The sequence below is a fragment of the Puma concolor genome, chromosome E4 (genome assembly GCF_028749965.1).
Source record: "Puma concolor isolate L17-30 chromosome E4, mPumCon1.1.hap2, whole genome shotgun sequence".
In the NCBI taxonomy this organism is placed as follows: Eukaryota; Metazoa; Chordata; class Mammalia; order Carnivora; family Felidae; genus Puma; species Puma concolor.
This window is the reverse complement of record NC_141683.1, coordinates 1,317,461-1,333,172: the sequence shown is the minus strand read 5'-3', so window position 1 is coordinate 1,333,172 and position 15,712 is coordinate 1,317,461. Positions and strand designations below refer to the sequence as shown.

At 61.0% G+C, this 15,712-nt stretch overlaps 2 protein-coding genes across 3 annotated transcripts; both read left to right on the top strand.

The window, feature by feature from the left end:
• Positions 1–319: 319 nt before the first annotated feature.
• On the top strand, positions 320–5,832 carry SCAMP3 (secretory carrier membrane protein 3). The gene is made up of 9 exons (XM_086693064.1): positions 320–530; positions 857–934; positions 1,810–1,932; positions 2,027–2,147; positions 3,180–3,308; positions 3,951–4,110; positions 4,213–4,314; positions 4,872–4,989; positions 5,372–5,832. The coding sequence occupies exons 1-9, from the start codon at positions 465–467 to the stop codon at positions 5,516–5,518; spliced, it is 1,044 nt and encodes a 347-aa protein (XP_086549190.1). The 5' UTR covers positions 320–464; the 3' UTR covers positions 5,519–5,832.
• Positions 5,833–6,279: 447 nt separating this feature from the next.
• On the top strand, positions 6,280–11,821 carry ENTREP3 (endosomal transmembrane epsin interactor 3). Of its 2 annotated transcripts, none has more exons than XM_086693047.1 (12): positions 6,280–7,005; positions 7,204–7,260; positions 7,457–7,567; positions 7,673–7,792; positions 7,930–8,037; positions 8,543–8,718; positions 8,847–8,946; positions 9,277–9,346; positions 9,524–10,075; positions 10,574–10,642; positions 10,754–11,007; positions 11,100–11,821. In XM_086693047.1, the coding sequence occupies exons 1-12, from the start codon at positions 6,781–6,783 to the stop codon at positions 11,271–11,273; spliced, it is 2,016 nt and encodes a 671-aa protein (XP_086549173.1). In that variant the 5' UTR covers positions 6,280–6,780; the 3' UTR covers positions 11,274–11,821. The 2 variants fall into 2 exon arrangements, with proteins under 2 accessions (XP_086549173.1, XP_086549174.1); XM_086693048.1 differs by having other exon boundaries at positions 6,282–7,005; positions 8,546–8,718.
• The last annotated feature ends 3,891 nt before the right edge of the window (positions 11,822–15,712 follow it).

Here is a 15,712-nt window from a genome sequence, read left to right as displayed (position 1 = left end):
GGCCGCCGGTTCGTCCGGTGTGTCGCGAGAGGGTTGCGGTGGCCGGGGAGTTCCTGTGGGCCAGTCGGGGGCACTCGTCTGAGTGCTGTGCCGGGGGAGGGGGGGGGCGGGGGGCCCGGGCCAGCCGGACTCCGGCTGCGGAAGCGTGCGCAGGGCCTGCGGCGGCTCCAGCCGGTTGGCGGGCCCGCCCTCCGACGCGAGGCCCGCCGGGACGTGTAGTTCGTTGCGGGGCGGGGCCGCGGCGTCACGTGGGGCGCTTCCGTCCTCGCCCGTAGCGGAGGCGCAGGCGCAGCCGGCCGCCGCTGCGGGGATCCTCGGGACCCTTCCGGTCTCCGCGGCCAATCCGTGCACGGCGGAGCGGGCGGACCGACGGGAGCGGAGGGAGCTCCGGGAGCCGCCGCCGCCGCCGCCGCCGCCGCGCAGGGGCGTGGAGGGCAGGGGCGGCCCAGGCCGCAGTTGCAAACATGGCTCAGAGCAGAGACGGCGGAAACCCCTTCGCCGGGCCCGGCGAGCTTGACAACCCCTTTCAGGTGACGCCGGCCTTCTTTGGGTAGCTCGGCCGACTCCTCTCGCTTCTGGACGGGCTAACTTGTTGTATTCCCATTCCTGACATTTGTGCCGGGGGAGGGCCGCCACGTGGGGGTGACGGTGACTCCAGACCAGTGAGCACGCGGGGGGCGGGCCGTGCCCCTGTAAGGAGCTGGTGCTAACAGAGCGCGGTGAAGGGTTTGGGGCAAATGTTGGGGCAACGGCGTGGCCTCCAACGAGCCACAGGCATTAGGAGAGGCCCCCGTCAGTTCCCCCAGAGGCACCAGAGGCACCAGGTGCCCGCTGAGCCGCAGCTCTCTGCCCGCAGGACCCAGCTGTGATCCAGCACCGACCCAGCCCGCAGTATGCCACCCTTGACGTCTACAACCCTTTTGAGACCCGGGAGGTGAGGTTCTGGAGAGCATAGGATGACAAGGAAGGGGAGGGTGTGCCAGTAAGCTCACTCTGTCGGGATACAGGGGACTTTTCTGCATGCAAAAGAAGGGACACTGTGATCTTAACTCCCTGAGAGAGGCCGGTCCGCCCTGGGCTGCCTAATCCTTCTGGAGGCACCAGGGTCAATGATCCCGTTGGAGCTCTCAGTGGTAGTCCTGGCGGGGGGTGGGGGGTGGCTGGAGACTGACAGGGCCTGAACCAAGGCTGTGTTTGGGGAGGCTTCTTTGAACAAAATAAATTATGGGACTGGTTGGAGTTGAGTAAACGAGTTATGCTTAGGTGTGCCTCCAGAAGGCAAGCAGTGAGGGCTGGACCTGTTGTTCCACTGGAGTAGAAAGTGCCGAGACTTTAAAAGAGAAAGAGGGGCGCCCGGGTGGCTCGGTCGCTTAAGCCTCCGGGTTTGGCTCAGGTCATGATCTCACGGTCGGTGAGTTCAAGCCCCACGTCGGGCTCTGTGCTGACAGCACAGAACCTGGAGCCTGCTTTGGATTCTGTGTCTCCCTCTCTCTCTCTCTGCCCCTTCCCCCCGCCCCCCCCCCCCCCGCCACCCCTGTCCTCCACGCTTTCTCTCTCAAAATGAATAAACATTAAAAAAAAATAAAATAAGAGCCAAGAGCTTTAAAAAGTGGAGGGGGTGGGTTCGGTGGATGAGTGTCTTGAGTCCCGGCTAAGGAATTGAATGTGAGGGGTGGTGAGGGCTGACCGGTTTGGCTCTCTGTGGGGGAGGGGGCGGGGAAGGGGACCCAGATGCAGAGGTAGACAGTCTCTGGATACCTGCGTCGGGAGGGATTAGGTGATCCCTAAGGCCTTTTCCAAAACCAACAGCCCCCACCAGCGTATGAGCCTCCGGCCGCGGCCCCGTTGCCTCCCGCCTCGGCTCCCTCGTTGCAGTCCTCCAGAAAGCTCAGCCCTACAGAACCCAAAAACTATGGTTCCTACGGCACCCAGGTAAACAGCAGGTGTGAGTGGGGGTGGGCTGTGGGGGCCAGACCTGGGCCCAGGGCTCACATCTCTCCCCCCTCGCCCCGCACACACTGGGCAGGCCTCAGCTGCAGCAGCCACAGCCGAGCTGCTAAAGAAGCAGGAGGAGCTGAACCGGAAGGCAGAGGAGTTGGATCGGAGGGAGCGGGAGTTGCAGCACGCCGCCCTGGGGGGCGCAGCCGGTAAGCGGTCCGTGGGCGGGGCGTGTTCCACCCTTTTAAGGGGCAAAACGAATGTGAGCGAGTGGGCTCTGGAGCCACATTGCTGACTTTGAATTTGGGCACTAATTGAATTTGGGTACTCCCTGCCTCTGAGCGCTTAGGTAAGTTACTTAATCTTGAGTGCCTCAGTTTTCTTACTTTTTTTCCCTAACATTTGTTTATTATTGAGAGACAGAGACAGAGCATGAGCAGGGGAGGGGCCGAGAGATGCGGAGACACAGAATGTGGGGCAGGCTTCAGGCCCTGAGCTGTCAGCACAGAGCCCGACGCAGGGCTCGAACCCACAAACTGTGAGATCACGACCTGAGCCGAAGTCGGACACTCAACCGACTGAGCCACCCAAGTGCCCCTCAGTTTTCTTACTTTTTTTTTTTTTTTAATTTTTTTTTTAACATTGATTTCTTTTTGGGACAGAGAGAGACAGAGCATGAACGGGGGAGGGGCAGAGAGAGAGGGAGACACAGAATCGGAAACAGGCTCTAGGCTCTGAGCCATCAGCCCAGAGCCTGACGCGGGGCTCGAACTCACGGACCGCGAGATCGTGACCTGGCTGAAGTCGGACGCTTAACCGACTGCGCCACCCAGGCGCCCCTCTTACTTTTTGAAAAAATACTTACTTATTTAAGTGATCTCTACACCCAGCATGGGGCTTGAACTCACGACCCTGAGATCAAGAGTCCCACGCTCTTACGACGGAGCCAGCGGGTGCCCCCATTTCCTTGTTTGTAAAACAAAGATAGCATAACGTTTGTGCTTGTTGGACAGGACTGTTGTGAGAGGGAAACAAGGCCATCCGTGCAAAGTGCTTGACAGTGCTCCGAAGTCGCAAATAACAGAAAACACTGTCAGCCTTGTTTTTGCCACTCTCTTCTGTCTCCTCGGACCCTGAACTGGAGATGGAAGAGAGGACCTGGGGTGGAAGGGAGGGTGGTGATTCCTTTGTTGGTCTCTGCCTCACTTCTGGGGTCTTCCCGCTCTCTCTGTGCCTTACAGCTCGACAGAACAACTGGCCCCCTCTACCTTCTTTTTGCCCAGTCCAGCCCTGCTTCTTCCAGGACATCTCCATGGAGATCCCCCAAGAATTTCAGAAGACCGTATCCACCATGTACTACCTCTGGATGTGTGAGTAGTGACAAGCCTTTTCCGGAGGAAGAGTGCAGGTGGTACCTTTACGTCTTTCCTGCCCCAGTGCCCACTCTCCGAGAACTCGGCATTTCATCTCTGCTCGACTTTTGAGGGTTTTTTTTTTTTGGTGTTTATTTTTGAGAGAGAGTGTGAGCAGGTGAGGGGCAGAGAGAGAGAGAGAGAGAGAGGGAGGGAGACACGGAATGCGAAGCAGCTCCAGGTTCTGAGCTGTCAGCACAGAGCCTGATGCAAGGCTCAAACCCGTGAATGGTGAGATCATGACCTGAGCTGAAGTCACACGCTCAGCCGACTGAGCCACCCAGGCGCCTCTCAGCTTCTGAGTCTAAGGCTCATTTCACCCGTTTTCCTTTCGTGGTATCTAGAAGCTGTTCTCCAGCCTCCTAGCAAAAGTGTGTTCTTGTCTTCCCCCGCCTCTTGTTCCGGTGCGTGAACATTTTCTGAGTCCTTTAAGTGTCTTTGCAAAGAGACCTGTCTCCCCTGTTGAGTTGAGGATTTGGTGAAGGCAGGGGTCCCTTTCCTTACTCTGCCGGATTGGCCGAGGAGGGCGTGGGGGGCTCCTGCGGGAAGGGGGGCTCGCGTTGCCACCCAGGCTCACCGCCCTGCACCTCCGTCCCTCAGGCAGCACGCTGGCTCTTCTTCTGAATTTTCTTGCCTGCCTGGCCAGCTTCTGCGTGGAGACCAGCAATGGCTCGGGCTTTGGGCTCTCTATCCTCTGGGCCCTCCTTTTCACGCCCTGCTCCTTTGTGTGCTGGTACCGGCCCATGTACAAGGCCTTCCGGTAAGCTGAGGCCAGGGGTGGTGGAGAACCTTAGATGGGCCCCACGTCTGCTGCTCCTGCGCTAACTCTTCTCAAACCCTCCCCATTTTTTCTGTCCCGCAGGAGCGACAGTTCATTCAATTTCTTCGTTTTCTTCTTCATTTTCTTCGTCCAGGATGTGCTCTTTGTCCTGCAGGCCATTGGCATCCCAGGTTGGGGGTTCAGGTCCGTGAAGCTGCCATCCACCCTCTCCCTTCCCCTCATTCCACCAGACCAAGTCAGCCCTGGGTACTGGCGTGGGGGTTGTTCAGGAGGAGGAGGTGTGGTGTTTTACGCTTGGGAGGTGCTAGCTTCACGAGAGAGACAGGACCTACTTCCAGGATAGAGAGCCCAGTCAGAATTCTAGACAGGCATAGGTTTGGGGGAGGAAAGGTGCACGTGGCCAACCTGAGACGGCTTCCTGGGGGAAGCATGCGTAAGCACTTTTGAAGAGGGGACGGAGACCCCCTCAACAGAAAGGCCTGTTTGGAGCGAGGATGTCTGGAAAGGCTTGGAGAGCCCGCAGCCAGTCGTTCAGAAGCTGGAAGTGAACTTTGAAGAGAGTGGATGTAGTTTGGGATCCTGGTACTTGGAGAGCCGCCAGGCTGACAGGGGAGCGACCCCTGGTGGGATGGGCGGGAATAGGGCACGTTTGCTCCCTAACCAGCCGAGAGAAACCGGGAGGACTGAGGCCCTGCCGGGAGCGGCCCCTCTTCACCGCCGCCCCCTTCCCCTCCTGGCAGTGGCTGGATCTCCGCTCTGGTGGTGCTGAAGGCCAACCCGGCGGTGGCCGTGCTCATGCTGCTGGTCGCCCTGTTCTTCACTGGCATCGCTGTACTGGGGATTGTGATGCTGAAGCGGGTGAGAGGCTGTGTTCCAGGTGGGGAGGTGGGCGGGAAGAGTGAGATCATGGGCCCCGAGGGGCCTGGGGAGGGGCGGTCATTCTGGAGGAAGTCGGGAGGGCCTGGCTGACCGGAGGCTTCTCTGCTAATGGACCTCTGGGGAAGAGTGTATGTGTGTGTGTGTGACCGGAGGCTTCTCTGCTAATGGACCTCTGGGGAAGAGAGAGAGAGAGAGAGAGAGAGAGAGAGAGAGAGAGAGAGTGTGTGTGTGTGTGTGTGTGTGTGTGTTTTGGGAGGGAGCCAAGGACGAATAGCTAGAGCGGCAGCGAGTGCTGGTGGTGCCGTCGGGTGGGGATAACGGTAGCAGAGCGCACGGTAATGACCGCGCCGTGTACTTGCAGATCCACTCCTTGTACCGCCGCACAGGTGCCAGCTTTCAGAAGGCCCAGCAAGAGTTTGCCGCTGGGGTCTTCTCCAACCCTGCGGTGCGAACCGCAGCGGCCAACGCAGCCGCCGGGGCTGCCGAAAATGCCTTCCGAGCCCCCTGACGCCCGTCGGGGCTGCCCTGGCCCTGCCGCTCCGGGGAGCTCACTTAGGCCCCCTCCCTGAGGTCTCTGGGACTTGGTGAGGCGCGCTGCTCGAGGCCTTCTTTCTAGTGCCCCCCGCTCCCACGGCCGTGACTGCTGACCCTGACTTCGGGATGCGGGGAGCCCACTGTGACCCAGTCTCCGCTTGCCCCGCCACCCCCCAATTAGGCCACACTACTGCCAGCTCTTACACACCCCAACCCAGCGTCCCTCTGCTGTGCCAAGGCTGTTGCTTCGGTTATTTAAATAAAAAGAAAGTGGAACTGGAACTCAAATCCCCGTTTCCGGCATCTTTATTGGGAACCGGGTCTTTGGAAGAGAAAGCGGAGTGCGGCGGCGGCGGGGTCTGAGGCGGAAGGAGAGCGTGAGCTTCGACGGGAAGGCCGGGCGCGGGCGGCTTCGCCACCGACGGCCAAGGCGCCGCCGCCCCTGCCGGGAACGCCGCGGGCCCGGGGCCCGAGGGGCTGGGCGGGGCCGGCGCGGGCGCCCGTTCCCGGGGTGCCCCGCGCCGGCCCCGCCCCCGCGGGGCTCCCCCTCCCCGCCCCTGCGCGGGGCCTGCGGGCGGACGCCGACTCCCGGGGTGCACCGCGCAGGCTCCGCCCCGCCCCCGCCCCCACCGCCCCCTCTGCGCGGGGCCTGCGGGCGGACGCCGACGCCCTGGTGGCACCGCGCAGCCCCGCCCCCGCCCCGCCCCGCCCCGCCCCGCCTCGGGGCAGGACCTGCTGCCGCCCGGGACTGGGGAGCGCAGCGAGTCGCGCGGGGGGAGCGGGGCGGGCGGCCGGGCAGCCGGCGGCGCCCCGGCCTCTCCCCGCCAGGCGGTCTCAGGCCCCTGGGACCCCTCCCCGCTTCTTCCCACCCTCCCCGTCCTGCCCCGCGTTCCCGACCGCCGCCTCTCCTCACGCCTGGACCTGCCCTTCTCGGCGCCCCCGTTCTCCAGGGAGATGCGATGAGCCGGCGCCCCCGCGTCCTCATCGCCGTCCCGGGCACGGTGCCCGTCCGGTGCCCGTGGTGGGGAGGGAGCCCCCCTCGACCCCTTCGTGACGCCCCTCCCTTGGGCCCCCGCCCAGCTGGAGGCCCTGGGCCATGCCCCAGGGGACCCATCCGGGAGGTCGGCTCTAGAGCGAGGAGGGTGGAGAAGAGAGAGGACGGGGCCTTGGGCGCCTCTGAGATGCTCCCAAGCGCCGGTGGAGCCCGAGCGAGGCGCAGGCAACCGCGCGGCAGGCATGATGCCCTCGCCCAGTGACTCCAGCCGCTCGCTGACCAGTCGACCCAGCACCCGGGGCCTTACCCACCTCCGCCTCCACCGACCCTGGCTGCAGGCCCTGCTCACGCTGGGGCTGGCTCAGGTGCTCCTGGGCATCCTGGTGGTCACCTTCAGCATGGTGGCCTCCTCCGTCACCACCACCGAGAGCATCAAGAGGTCCTGCCCGTCTTGGGCTGGATTCTCGGTGAGTTGGGTGCACGGTGGTTGGGTGGGGTAGGCTCCTGGGGCCCCACCCCTCCACACTAGCTGCCAGTCCAGGAGCTGGTCCCTCCTCCCTCCTCTGGGCTTCTGGTTTTCCTATAGAGCTGGGCGCACCCTGTGGTGAGGGGTCACTCGGGTGCCTCCCCCTGCCAGGCTGAGCCTGTACCCACTCTGTCCCCAGCTGGCGTTCTCCGGGGTAGTTGGCGTTGTGTCTTGGAAGCGGCCATTCACTCTAGTGGTAGGTGTTTAGGGTCTGGTGCCCACCGGGAGGCAGGTGCCCAGCACCCGAGGGGAGGCCCACAGACGCCCGGGAGAAGCGAACTGGTTGTGCAGTTTGTGCCTGCCAGGCATGAATGTCTGTGAAGGAGGGGCCCACCCGTGGTAGAGGGCACCTCTGAGGGCCCCAGCCCTGAGTGTACACCTGATTCCCCCAGGTCTCCTTCTTCTCCTTGCTTTCGGTGCTCTGTGTCATGCTCAGCATGGCTGGCTCTGTTCTCTCCTGTAAGAACGCTCAGCTGGCCCGAGACTTCCAAGACTGCTCCATGGTGAGACTGAGAAGGGAGGGTCAGAAAGAACTGGTTGGGGGAGGTGTGCAGGACCCCTGGGTTTGTCCTGACTCAGGCTGCCTCACCCTCCCCACTCCCACTCAGGAAGGGAAGGTCTGTGTGTGCTGCCCCTCCATTCCCCTGCTTCGGCCCTGTCCAGAGTCGGGGCAGGAACTGAAAGTTGCCCCCAACTCCACCTGTGACGAAGCCCGAGGGGCCCTCAAGGTGAGCATGCGCGCCCCACCTCAGCCATTCCTTTCTCCCCCACCATCCTGGTTTTCACCTTTGCCTCACGGGCCCAGAACTCGGGGGATTTACCCTTCCCCGGTCCCCTCTCCCATCCGTCTTCCTCCTTCCTCCAGAACCTGCTCTTCAGCGTCTGCGGGCTCACCATCTGTGCCGCCATCATCTGTACCCTCTCAGCTATTGTCTGCTGCATCCAAATCTTCTCTCTGGACCTCGTGCACACGGTGAGGGGGAACTGGGGTCAAAGCCAAGCAGGTACGATGGGGGCAGGGGCGAATGTGCTGGGACCGGGCTCGAGGGGATGGGGGCTACGGCACTGGCTTCTGCGCACCGGAGGCTGCAGGCTATGTATTAGGCACGTCTAGCATCTAGCGTAGCGGTATCGAGGGCGTCCAAGGGAGGACGAGGAGGAGAAGGACAGGGAGTGGGGAAGTATGTGACCCAACAGTGAGACTACAAGTTGGGCGGAGTCCAGAAGGAAAGTCCTAGGTGGGGATGAGGATAAAGGGTCAGTGATGGAGCAGGGGGAGAGGACAGGTGGCAATTGTGGACAGAGATGGGGCCGTAGAGCCAGGACTTTCTAGACGTTAGAGGAAGAGCTGGTGCTGGCTGGGGGAGGGGCCGGAGCCCAGCTGCCTGAGGGGGCAGGGCCAGGACGCCGTGGAGGGGTGCAGGAGCCTAGGGGCTGTGTTCCCAGAAATTGGCCTTGCTGACCTGCTTGCTCCCCAGCAGCTGGCCCCAGAGCGCTCAGCCTCAGGCCCCTTGGGGTCTCTGGGCTGTACGTCCTCGCCGCCAGCCCCTCTGCTACACACCATGCTGGACTTGGAGGAATTTGTACCGCCGGTGCCCCCCCCACCTTACTACCCCCCAGAGTATACCTGCAGCTCGGAAACAGACGCCCAGAGGTGAGGCCTGGCAGAGTCCTGCGGGGGTGGGGGGGGTGGGGGCAATGCAGCCACCTGGGTTGGCGGGGAGGGAGCTTTGTGGAGTAGGAGTGCTCTGCCAGGCTCCTTCCTCTGCCTCCCCCTCCCAGCATCACCTACAATGGCTCCATGGACAGCCCAGTGCCCTTGTACCCTACTGATTGTCCCCCTTCTTATGAGGCCGTCATGGGGCTACGAGGAGACAGCCAGGTGAGAGCGGGTCTCGGTGTGGCCTGGGGAGCTGGGACAGAGCCTGAAAAGCTCAGTGAGCTGTTGTGCCTGGACAAAGAAAACAGTAGTGCTTATGGTCTTTGTCACCCCAGCACATGCAGGGTCATCTTTGATCTCTCCGTGGTAAGGTCGGGAGGGAGCAGGAAGTACCATTTCTATTTTAAAGATGTGGAAACTGAGGCCCACATAGCTGGCCCGCACAAAGTGACAAAGCTGGACTGGAATCTGGGTGTCCAGAGCTCTGTCCCGCACACGGGGTGGCCAGATCGGCGTGTAGGGCTGGCCCCTCGACACTTGTGTTTTCCGCAGGCCACTCTGTTTGATCCACAGTTTCACGACGGCTCCTGCATCTGTGAGCGTGTGGCCTCCATCGTAGACGGTGAGCAAAAAGGGGGGAGGCGAGCACGGGCCGGGCGGCCTGGGACGGCTGAGCAAGCTGGGGCCCGCTGGGCGGCTCCGTGGAGCCCTGGACTCGAGCTGCCTCCTTGGAGGCGGAACCGTTGGCAGAGTGGCCCCTGATGGGCCGGTACCGCCCCGCGCCCCCTGCCGCCCACAGTGTCCATGGACAGCGGGTCTCTGGCGCTGTCCGCCATCGGTGACCTCCCCGGGGGCTCGAGCCCGTCGGAGGACTCATGCCTGCTGGAGCTGCAGGGCTCCGTGCGCTCCGTCGACTACGTGCTCTTCCGCTCCATTCAGCGTAGCCGCGCCGGCTACTGCCTCAGCCTGGACTGCGGCCTGCGCGGCCCCTTCGAGGACAGCCCCCTGCCGCGGAGGCCCCCCAGGGCCGCCCGCTCCTACTCCTGCTCCGCCCCCGAGGCCCCGCCCCCTTTGGGGGCCCCCACAGCCGCCCGCAGCTGCCACCGGCTGGAAGGCTGGCCTCCCTGGGTGGGACCCTGCTTCCCCGAGCTGAGGCGGCGGGTCCCACGGGGCGGCGGCCGGCCGGGGGCGGCAGCGGCCCCCCCTCCCCGCGCCCCCACTCGCCGCTTCAGCGACAGCTCAGGTTCCCTCACCCCCCCGGGGCACCGGCCTCCGAATCCGGCTCCCCCGCCACCGCTGCTGCTGCCACGGTCCCACAGTGACCCGGGCATCACCACCTCCAGCGACACCGGTGAGCATCCCCCTCCCCGCCCCCGTCCCCCACCCAGGGTTCAGGAGCAGGCGGGCGGTCAGGGGAGTCTGGGGCCAGTGATCCCGCCAGGATCTGGGACACCGTTGAGGTGCCAGAGGCGGAAAAAAGGGTGAGTTCACTCCTGCCCGGGGCATTTCTGGAGTGTTCGCTTCCTGAAAACGCACCATCATAACTGAGTGGCTAAAAGAGATGATTTCTGAAACCCGATTCCATGACTGGGCGGGAATTAGTTGCCCCTCCAGGCCTCAGCTCCCTACCCCCTCCCCTAGAGGTGTTCGGCAGCACAGCAGGTGCTCATCACTGCCCTTGGGCTCCCGGAACTGAGGGGGGTGCGGCCACCGGCGAGACCACCTTAGTTCCTGTCCGGTGGGCAGGCTGCTGAGGACGGGGTTTGGGGGCTGGAGCTCTCTCCCCGAGGGTGGTGCGACCAGTGGGTGTGTCCACTGGGCACTTGCACCGTCTCCATCTCCTCCCCAGCTGACTTCAGGGACCTTTATACCAAAGTGCTCGAGGAAGAAGCTGCTTCCGTTTCCTCTGCAGATACAGGTCAGGCTGTGGTTGGTGCCCAGGGGCCAGGCGGTAGGGGAGTGCTGCCTGGCTCTATCTGCACCTCCCTTCCCATCTTCTCTCTCTTCTTCCCTCTCTCTCTCTCTGCAGGGCTCTGCTCTGAAGCCTGCCTCTTCCGTCTAGCCCGCTGCCCTTCTCCCAAGTTGCTACGTGCCCGCTCAGCCGAGAAACGGCGCCCTGTGCCCACCTTTCGAAAGGTCCCCCTGCCCTCGGGCCCTGCACCTGCCCACTCCCTGGGAGACCTGAAGAGCAGCTGGCCAGGCCGGGGCTTGGTCACTCGTTTCTTCCAGATGTCCAAGAAGGCCCCAGACCCCAGTGGCAACGGGGCCCATGGGCTTAAGCAGGTGGGAGTAAGGGGAGTCTGGGAAGATAACCCAGGAAAGCCCGGGGCTTCAGGCTGAACCACACTGATGGCCTCTCCTGCGTCCCCCTCTAGGTGCCCCACAGCCCGTGGGGCCGGCCAGGCCGAGAGAGCCTCCACCTTCGAAGCTGTGGCGACCTGAGCTCCGGCTCTTCCCTGCGGCGCCTTCTGTCTGCTCGCAGGCTGGAGCGTGCCACCCGCCCCCACAGCCTCAGCCTCAACGGGGGCAGCCGGGAGACGGGGCTCTGACCTGGGCTTCTTGCCACTGTGAACAGATCCGGGTGAATGCTGGGGCCACAGGCACCAGCTGGTTGGGACCAACAACCCCCAGCGCCCCACGCACTGGCTGACACAAAAAGAAACCCGCTGAACACCCCCAGAAGTATCCCTTTGCCTCCTACCTCCGGGGGCTCCTGCTGCTTGGCTCTGCCCCTCTGGACCAGGGGAGCTGCTGTCCTGTGCTGCATGGGCATTCAGGCTGTGGGGGAGAGGCCCCCGCTTACAGCACTGGAAGAGGAAGATAAAGTCTTATCCCCCAGCATGAAAGAGCTCTCTCTGATTTGACAGGGACACTATGGCCAGGGCAAAGGCGTGGCCCAGTGCTTAAGCACAGGGGGCTGTGTGCCTGTGTAACGGGGTGGTAAGGCATGAAGAGTCCAAAAAATCTGGGGGACTCTCAGCTCTGCCACCTCTAGCTGCATGACCTTGGGCGAGTTACTTAACCTCAATTGCCTGATCCATAAAACATTGTGACAATGAAGGTTTGTAAAGCTCTGAATACACGGAATAAGCCTTCAGTAAGTTTCAATTTCCTTTTCTCTTCTGGATCACCTTGGTCACCATTGAAATTCGTTCTGGCATACTTCATAGTTAAGAAAACTGCCTCAAGACATTTATTTCCAGCTATCTGTGTTTCTGCTCCTTTTCATAGCAAAACGTTTTCTCTCTTCCTGCCCTCCACTTCTTGAACACTCCAGTCAGATCCCATCCCCACCCCTCCCCAGGCACTGCTCTCGAAAAAGTGTTCCGTAGCCAAAAAGGTATCAGACCCAGTGGCCATTCCCCTGCCTGCATGTCACCTGACCCCTGAGAAACGTTTAACCCGGATAATCAGCATCTTTCCCCTTGAATTTTGCCCTTTGAAGATCTCATGCTCTCCCATTTTTTTCCCTCTACCCTTTCGGTTTCATTTGCCAGTTCCGACACCTCTGCTGAGCGGTTTAATGCTGGAGGACCCCAGGGCTCTCCCCTTGACCCTCTTCCGTTTTCTGTCTGCAAGAGGCACTCCCAAAACCTGTGGCTTTAAATAATCTACGTGTCCACGGACAACTCTCCTTGGCTCCTCCACGAGCTCCAACCTCCAACTTGACATCTCTGCTCGGATGTGTAGGGGACCTTTCAGACTCAACGTGGCCACAGGTGAACCCTTACATCCCATCCCCAGCACCTGTTCCTCCACTGTTCCTATCTCGATCAACAGCACCACCGCTCAGCCGGCTGCACATTCCAGAAGCTTAGGAATCATTCTGATTTCATCTTTTCCCTCATCCAACACACCCAATCCTATCCTGAATTCACGCGTGTTTCACCACCTACCTAGTTCAAGCCACCCCCCTCCCTCCCAGCCTCTGGTCTCTTTCCACTCTTGCTAAAATCCATTCTCCGCTCGGCAAAGTGATAAGAAATCATGTCACATCGAGTCCTGCCGAAGTCTGATGGCTTCCCGCTGTATTTACAATGGTCTCCAAACTCGCCAGCACACGATGGGGTCAGGCACAGCCGGTCTCGCTGCTCCGGAAAACTGCCTCACACGAGCGCTCCGCCCCTCCTTCCCCTACACACCTGTGCCCTGTGGCCGTGCCCCCCCCCCCTCACCTTACTGGGCATCCCTGCTGCGTCAGTGCCACGTTGTTCTGCGCACTTGCCACTACCCAGCATCAGCTTGCTTTTGTTTTTGCTCACTGCGCTGGGTCTAATTGTCAAGTTACTGGAGCGGTGCTCGGGCAGCCACAGGGCGCGTACGAGGGCGGGGAGCAGGGCGGCGCGCTGCGCGCACGCGGCGTCAGGCGGCCAAGCTTCTGGAACAACTCCCCCGCACGACGAGCGGCCTCAGGGAGTGCTGGGGCGCGGCCGGACGGCCACGCGGTGGGGCACTGGGGTTCCCGCGGGACAGTTCCCGGGCGCTGACTGTTCCCTACCCCGAGGCTCCCAAAGGAGCCAGCTAAGGAACGCAGCCCAGCCCCGGCACTCTGGACTCGGCGGGGGACTCCGCCCCCCGTCGCCCATTACAGTGCGCTGTCGCCGGGCGCCCGGGAGCATGCGCGCTTCTCGCCTTCCGCGCCCTCTTTCGCGTACACTCCCGAATACGCTTGCGCCCCATCGGGACTATGGCTGGCCAGCGAGAGCAGTCCGTCCCCGAGACGGCCAATAGGCGCGCGGAACGGGCCCGCGGCCGGCCTCCCGGCTATTCGAGGTCCCGCCCACGTACCGCCCCCCACATCCCGCGGCTGCGCGCAGAGGGGCTGCCGACGCCCTGAGCCCAGGCTCTTTGGGCCGCCCTTCCCGCGGTGCGAGCAGCGGAGGGGTTTCCCTTCGCCTCCGGTTGAGGTTTTCTTGAGAGGTGGAGTGGGAAGGAAGTCTGTAAAAGTTATCCATTCCTTAGTCATTCGACAAATGTACACTGCGCACGGGACGAGTGCCAGGCACTGTGCGGACACCGGTAATAAGGCACCCGGGATAGGGTACAGGGATAGGGCGCCAGGGTAGACAGCGGGGATAGCGCGTAGGGACTGGGCGCCAGGGAGGACGGGGATAGGGAGCAGGGATAGGGCGTGGGGATAGGTCTTTGGCGATAGGGCACCGGGGATAGGGTGCGGGGATAGGGTGCGGACAGGGCACCGGGGATAGGGAGTGGGCATAGGGCCTCAGGACAGGGAGCTGCGATAAGGTACCAGGGCATGAGGCCCAGGGGATAGGGCGGGGCACCAGACACACCCTATTGTGCCTACCCTATTGTGCTTACCCTGGGACACGGCAATTACAATGGGACACATTGGTACAGTTAAGTCCAACGGTGGTGAGCTACACAAAAGACGTAAAGGCTGTGATCTCGTGTTACAGGAGGGGTGTGGGAGCTTGCGTGGAGAGAGAATTTCTAAGAAAATGGCATATGAGCAAAGTTCTGAAAGAAAGATGAACAGGCATAAAGGAGGCCAACCGGAGGAGAAGAGTGTTGCATGCTGAAGGAAGAGCCTGCAGAAGGGACTTAGAACAAAGGGGAGGAGGCTGGTCTCTCTGCCTTGGCACCTGCCCCTTATAGTCTGATTTCTACACAGCAGCCAAAGTGATCTTTTAAAAATATAAATCTAATCTTGTCACTTCCCTGCACCAAACTCTCCAGTGAATTTCCATCTTAGAACAAAAGTTGGACTCATTATTGTGGTCACTGAGGCCCTACGAAATCTGGAGCCAACCAGACTCACTGGTTCTCACTCTCCCCCTCACTGGTTCTGACTAGCCCACTCTAGCTTTTATTTTGCTTCGTAATGCTTATGGTCACCCGAAACCTTCTGTTTTTCTCCCTTCCACCCTCACTTGAATATGAGCTCCGTAGGGCCAGGGACTTCATCCTCCTCCTCATTGCCATATCCCCAGGCTCGACACCAGTATCGACACCAGTATCTGGCACCTAGCAGATACTCAGTTATTTGTTCGGTGTGTGAATTGGGGAGCCCGTGGCAAGGACACCTAACCCGGGCAGAGGTGTCAGGAGGATGGTTCTGATGGCAGTGACATTAATGCTCAGGCCTCAGTGATGAAAAAGAGTAGTTACTCATTTTTTTTTTCAAGAGAGGAGAAAAAGAAAGAATGCATGGCCAGAGGGAGAGCAGGGGCAAGATGAAGTATGGCCAGTTAGAGGAAGTGTGGTTGGGGCATAAGGTGCGAGTGGAGAGGTGAGAAAGGAGGGGGAGCAAGGGCCAGGGCCCATAACCCCTCTTAAGGGCAGAGTGGAGCCATGGCAGGATCTAAGGAAGGAGAGAGAGTGGAAGCTTCAGAATTTGTGTTTTAGTTAGAACATCCAGTTCTCGGAGAATGGATTATAAGAGAAAAGTGGAGGTTAGGAGACCACGAGAGAGACGTTTCAGTAGTTTAGAGGAGAAATAATGGGGGTAAGGGTACAGAGAGAGAACAGAGTCAAAGATGAGCCCCAGGTTCTGGGAGGAAGGGGTTGCATTCCTGGGGAAAGAAAGCACAGGAGGAAGAGCAGAGTTGGCTGCAGGGCACAGTGACCTCGTGATTGTCCTGCTGATGGCGTCTGTGAGACACCCAGAGGGAAGGTCTGGAGGGCAGAGTCCCGTCACAGAGTCAATCCCAGGAGAAAGACTGGGATTGGAGATGGAGATTTTGGAACCAAAAGCAACTAGAAAGGAATCAAAGCCATGGGGTTGTCTCTTTGGAGAGAGCATGACGTATGAGGAGAGAAGGCCTAGACCAGGCCCCCGAAAGGGACACCTAGACAGAAAGAGGGGGGGCTGCCTACAAAAGAGAAGGAGCAGCCAAAGGACTGGGGGGACATCCGAACGTGGAGTAGAGGTTGGAGTCGTGAAAACAGGAGCAGGCTTCCGGAAGGGGGAAGTCCTGTGTCGACTGAGGTGAAGGGTCAAGTCAAAGAAGGGCCGAACCCTACC

Bases quoted from the DNA above. Each gene is read 5' to 3' on its own strand.
- ENTREP3 (XM_086693047.1), top strand. From the start codon at position 6,781: ATGATGCCCTCGCCCAGTGACTCCAGCCGCTCGCTGACCAGTCGACCC. The intron at 8,719-8,846 runs GTGAGGCCTGGC...TCCCCCTCCCAG, and splicing joins TCGGAAACAGACGCCCAGAG to CATCACCTACAATGGCTCCA. The intron at 10,643-10,753 runs GTCAGGCTGTGG...CTCTCTCTGCAG, and splicing joins CGTTTCCTCTGCAGATACAG to GGCTCTGCTCTGAAGCCTGC.
- SCAMP3 (XM_086693064.1), top strand. From the start codon at position 465: ATGGCTCAGAGCAGAGACGGCGGAAACCCCTTCGCCGGGCCCGGCGAG. The intron at 2,148-3,179 runs GTAAGCGGTCCG...TGTGCCTTACAG, and splicing joins CGCCCTGGGGGGCGCAGCCG to CTCGACAGAACAACTGGCCC. The intron at 3,309-3,950 runs GTGAGTAGTGAC...TCCGTCCCTCAG, and splicing joins CATGTACTACCTCTGGATGT to GCAGCACGCTGGCTCTTCTT.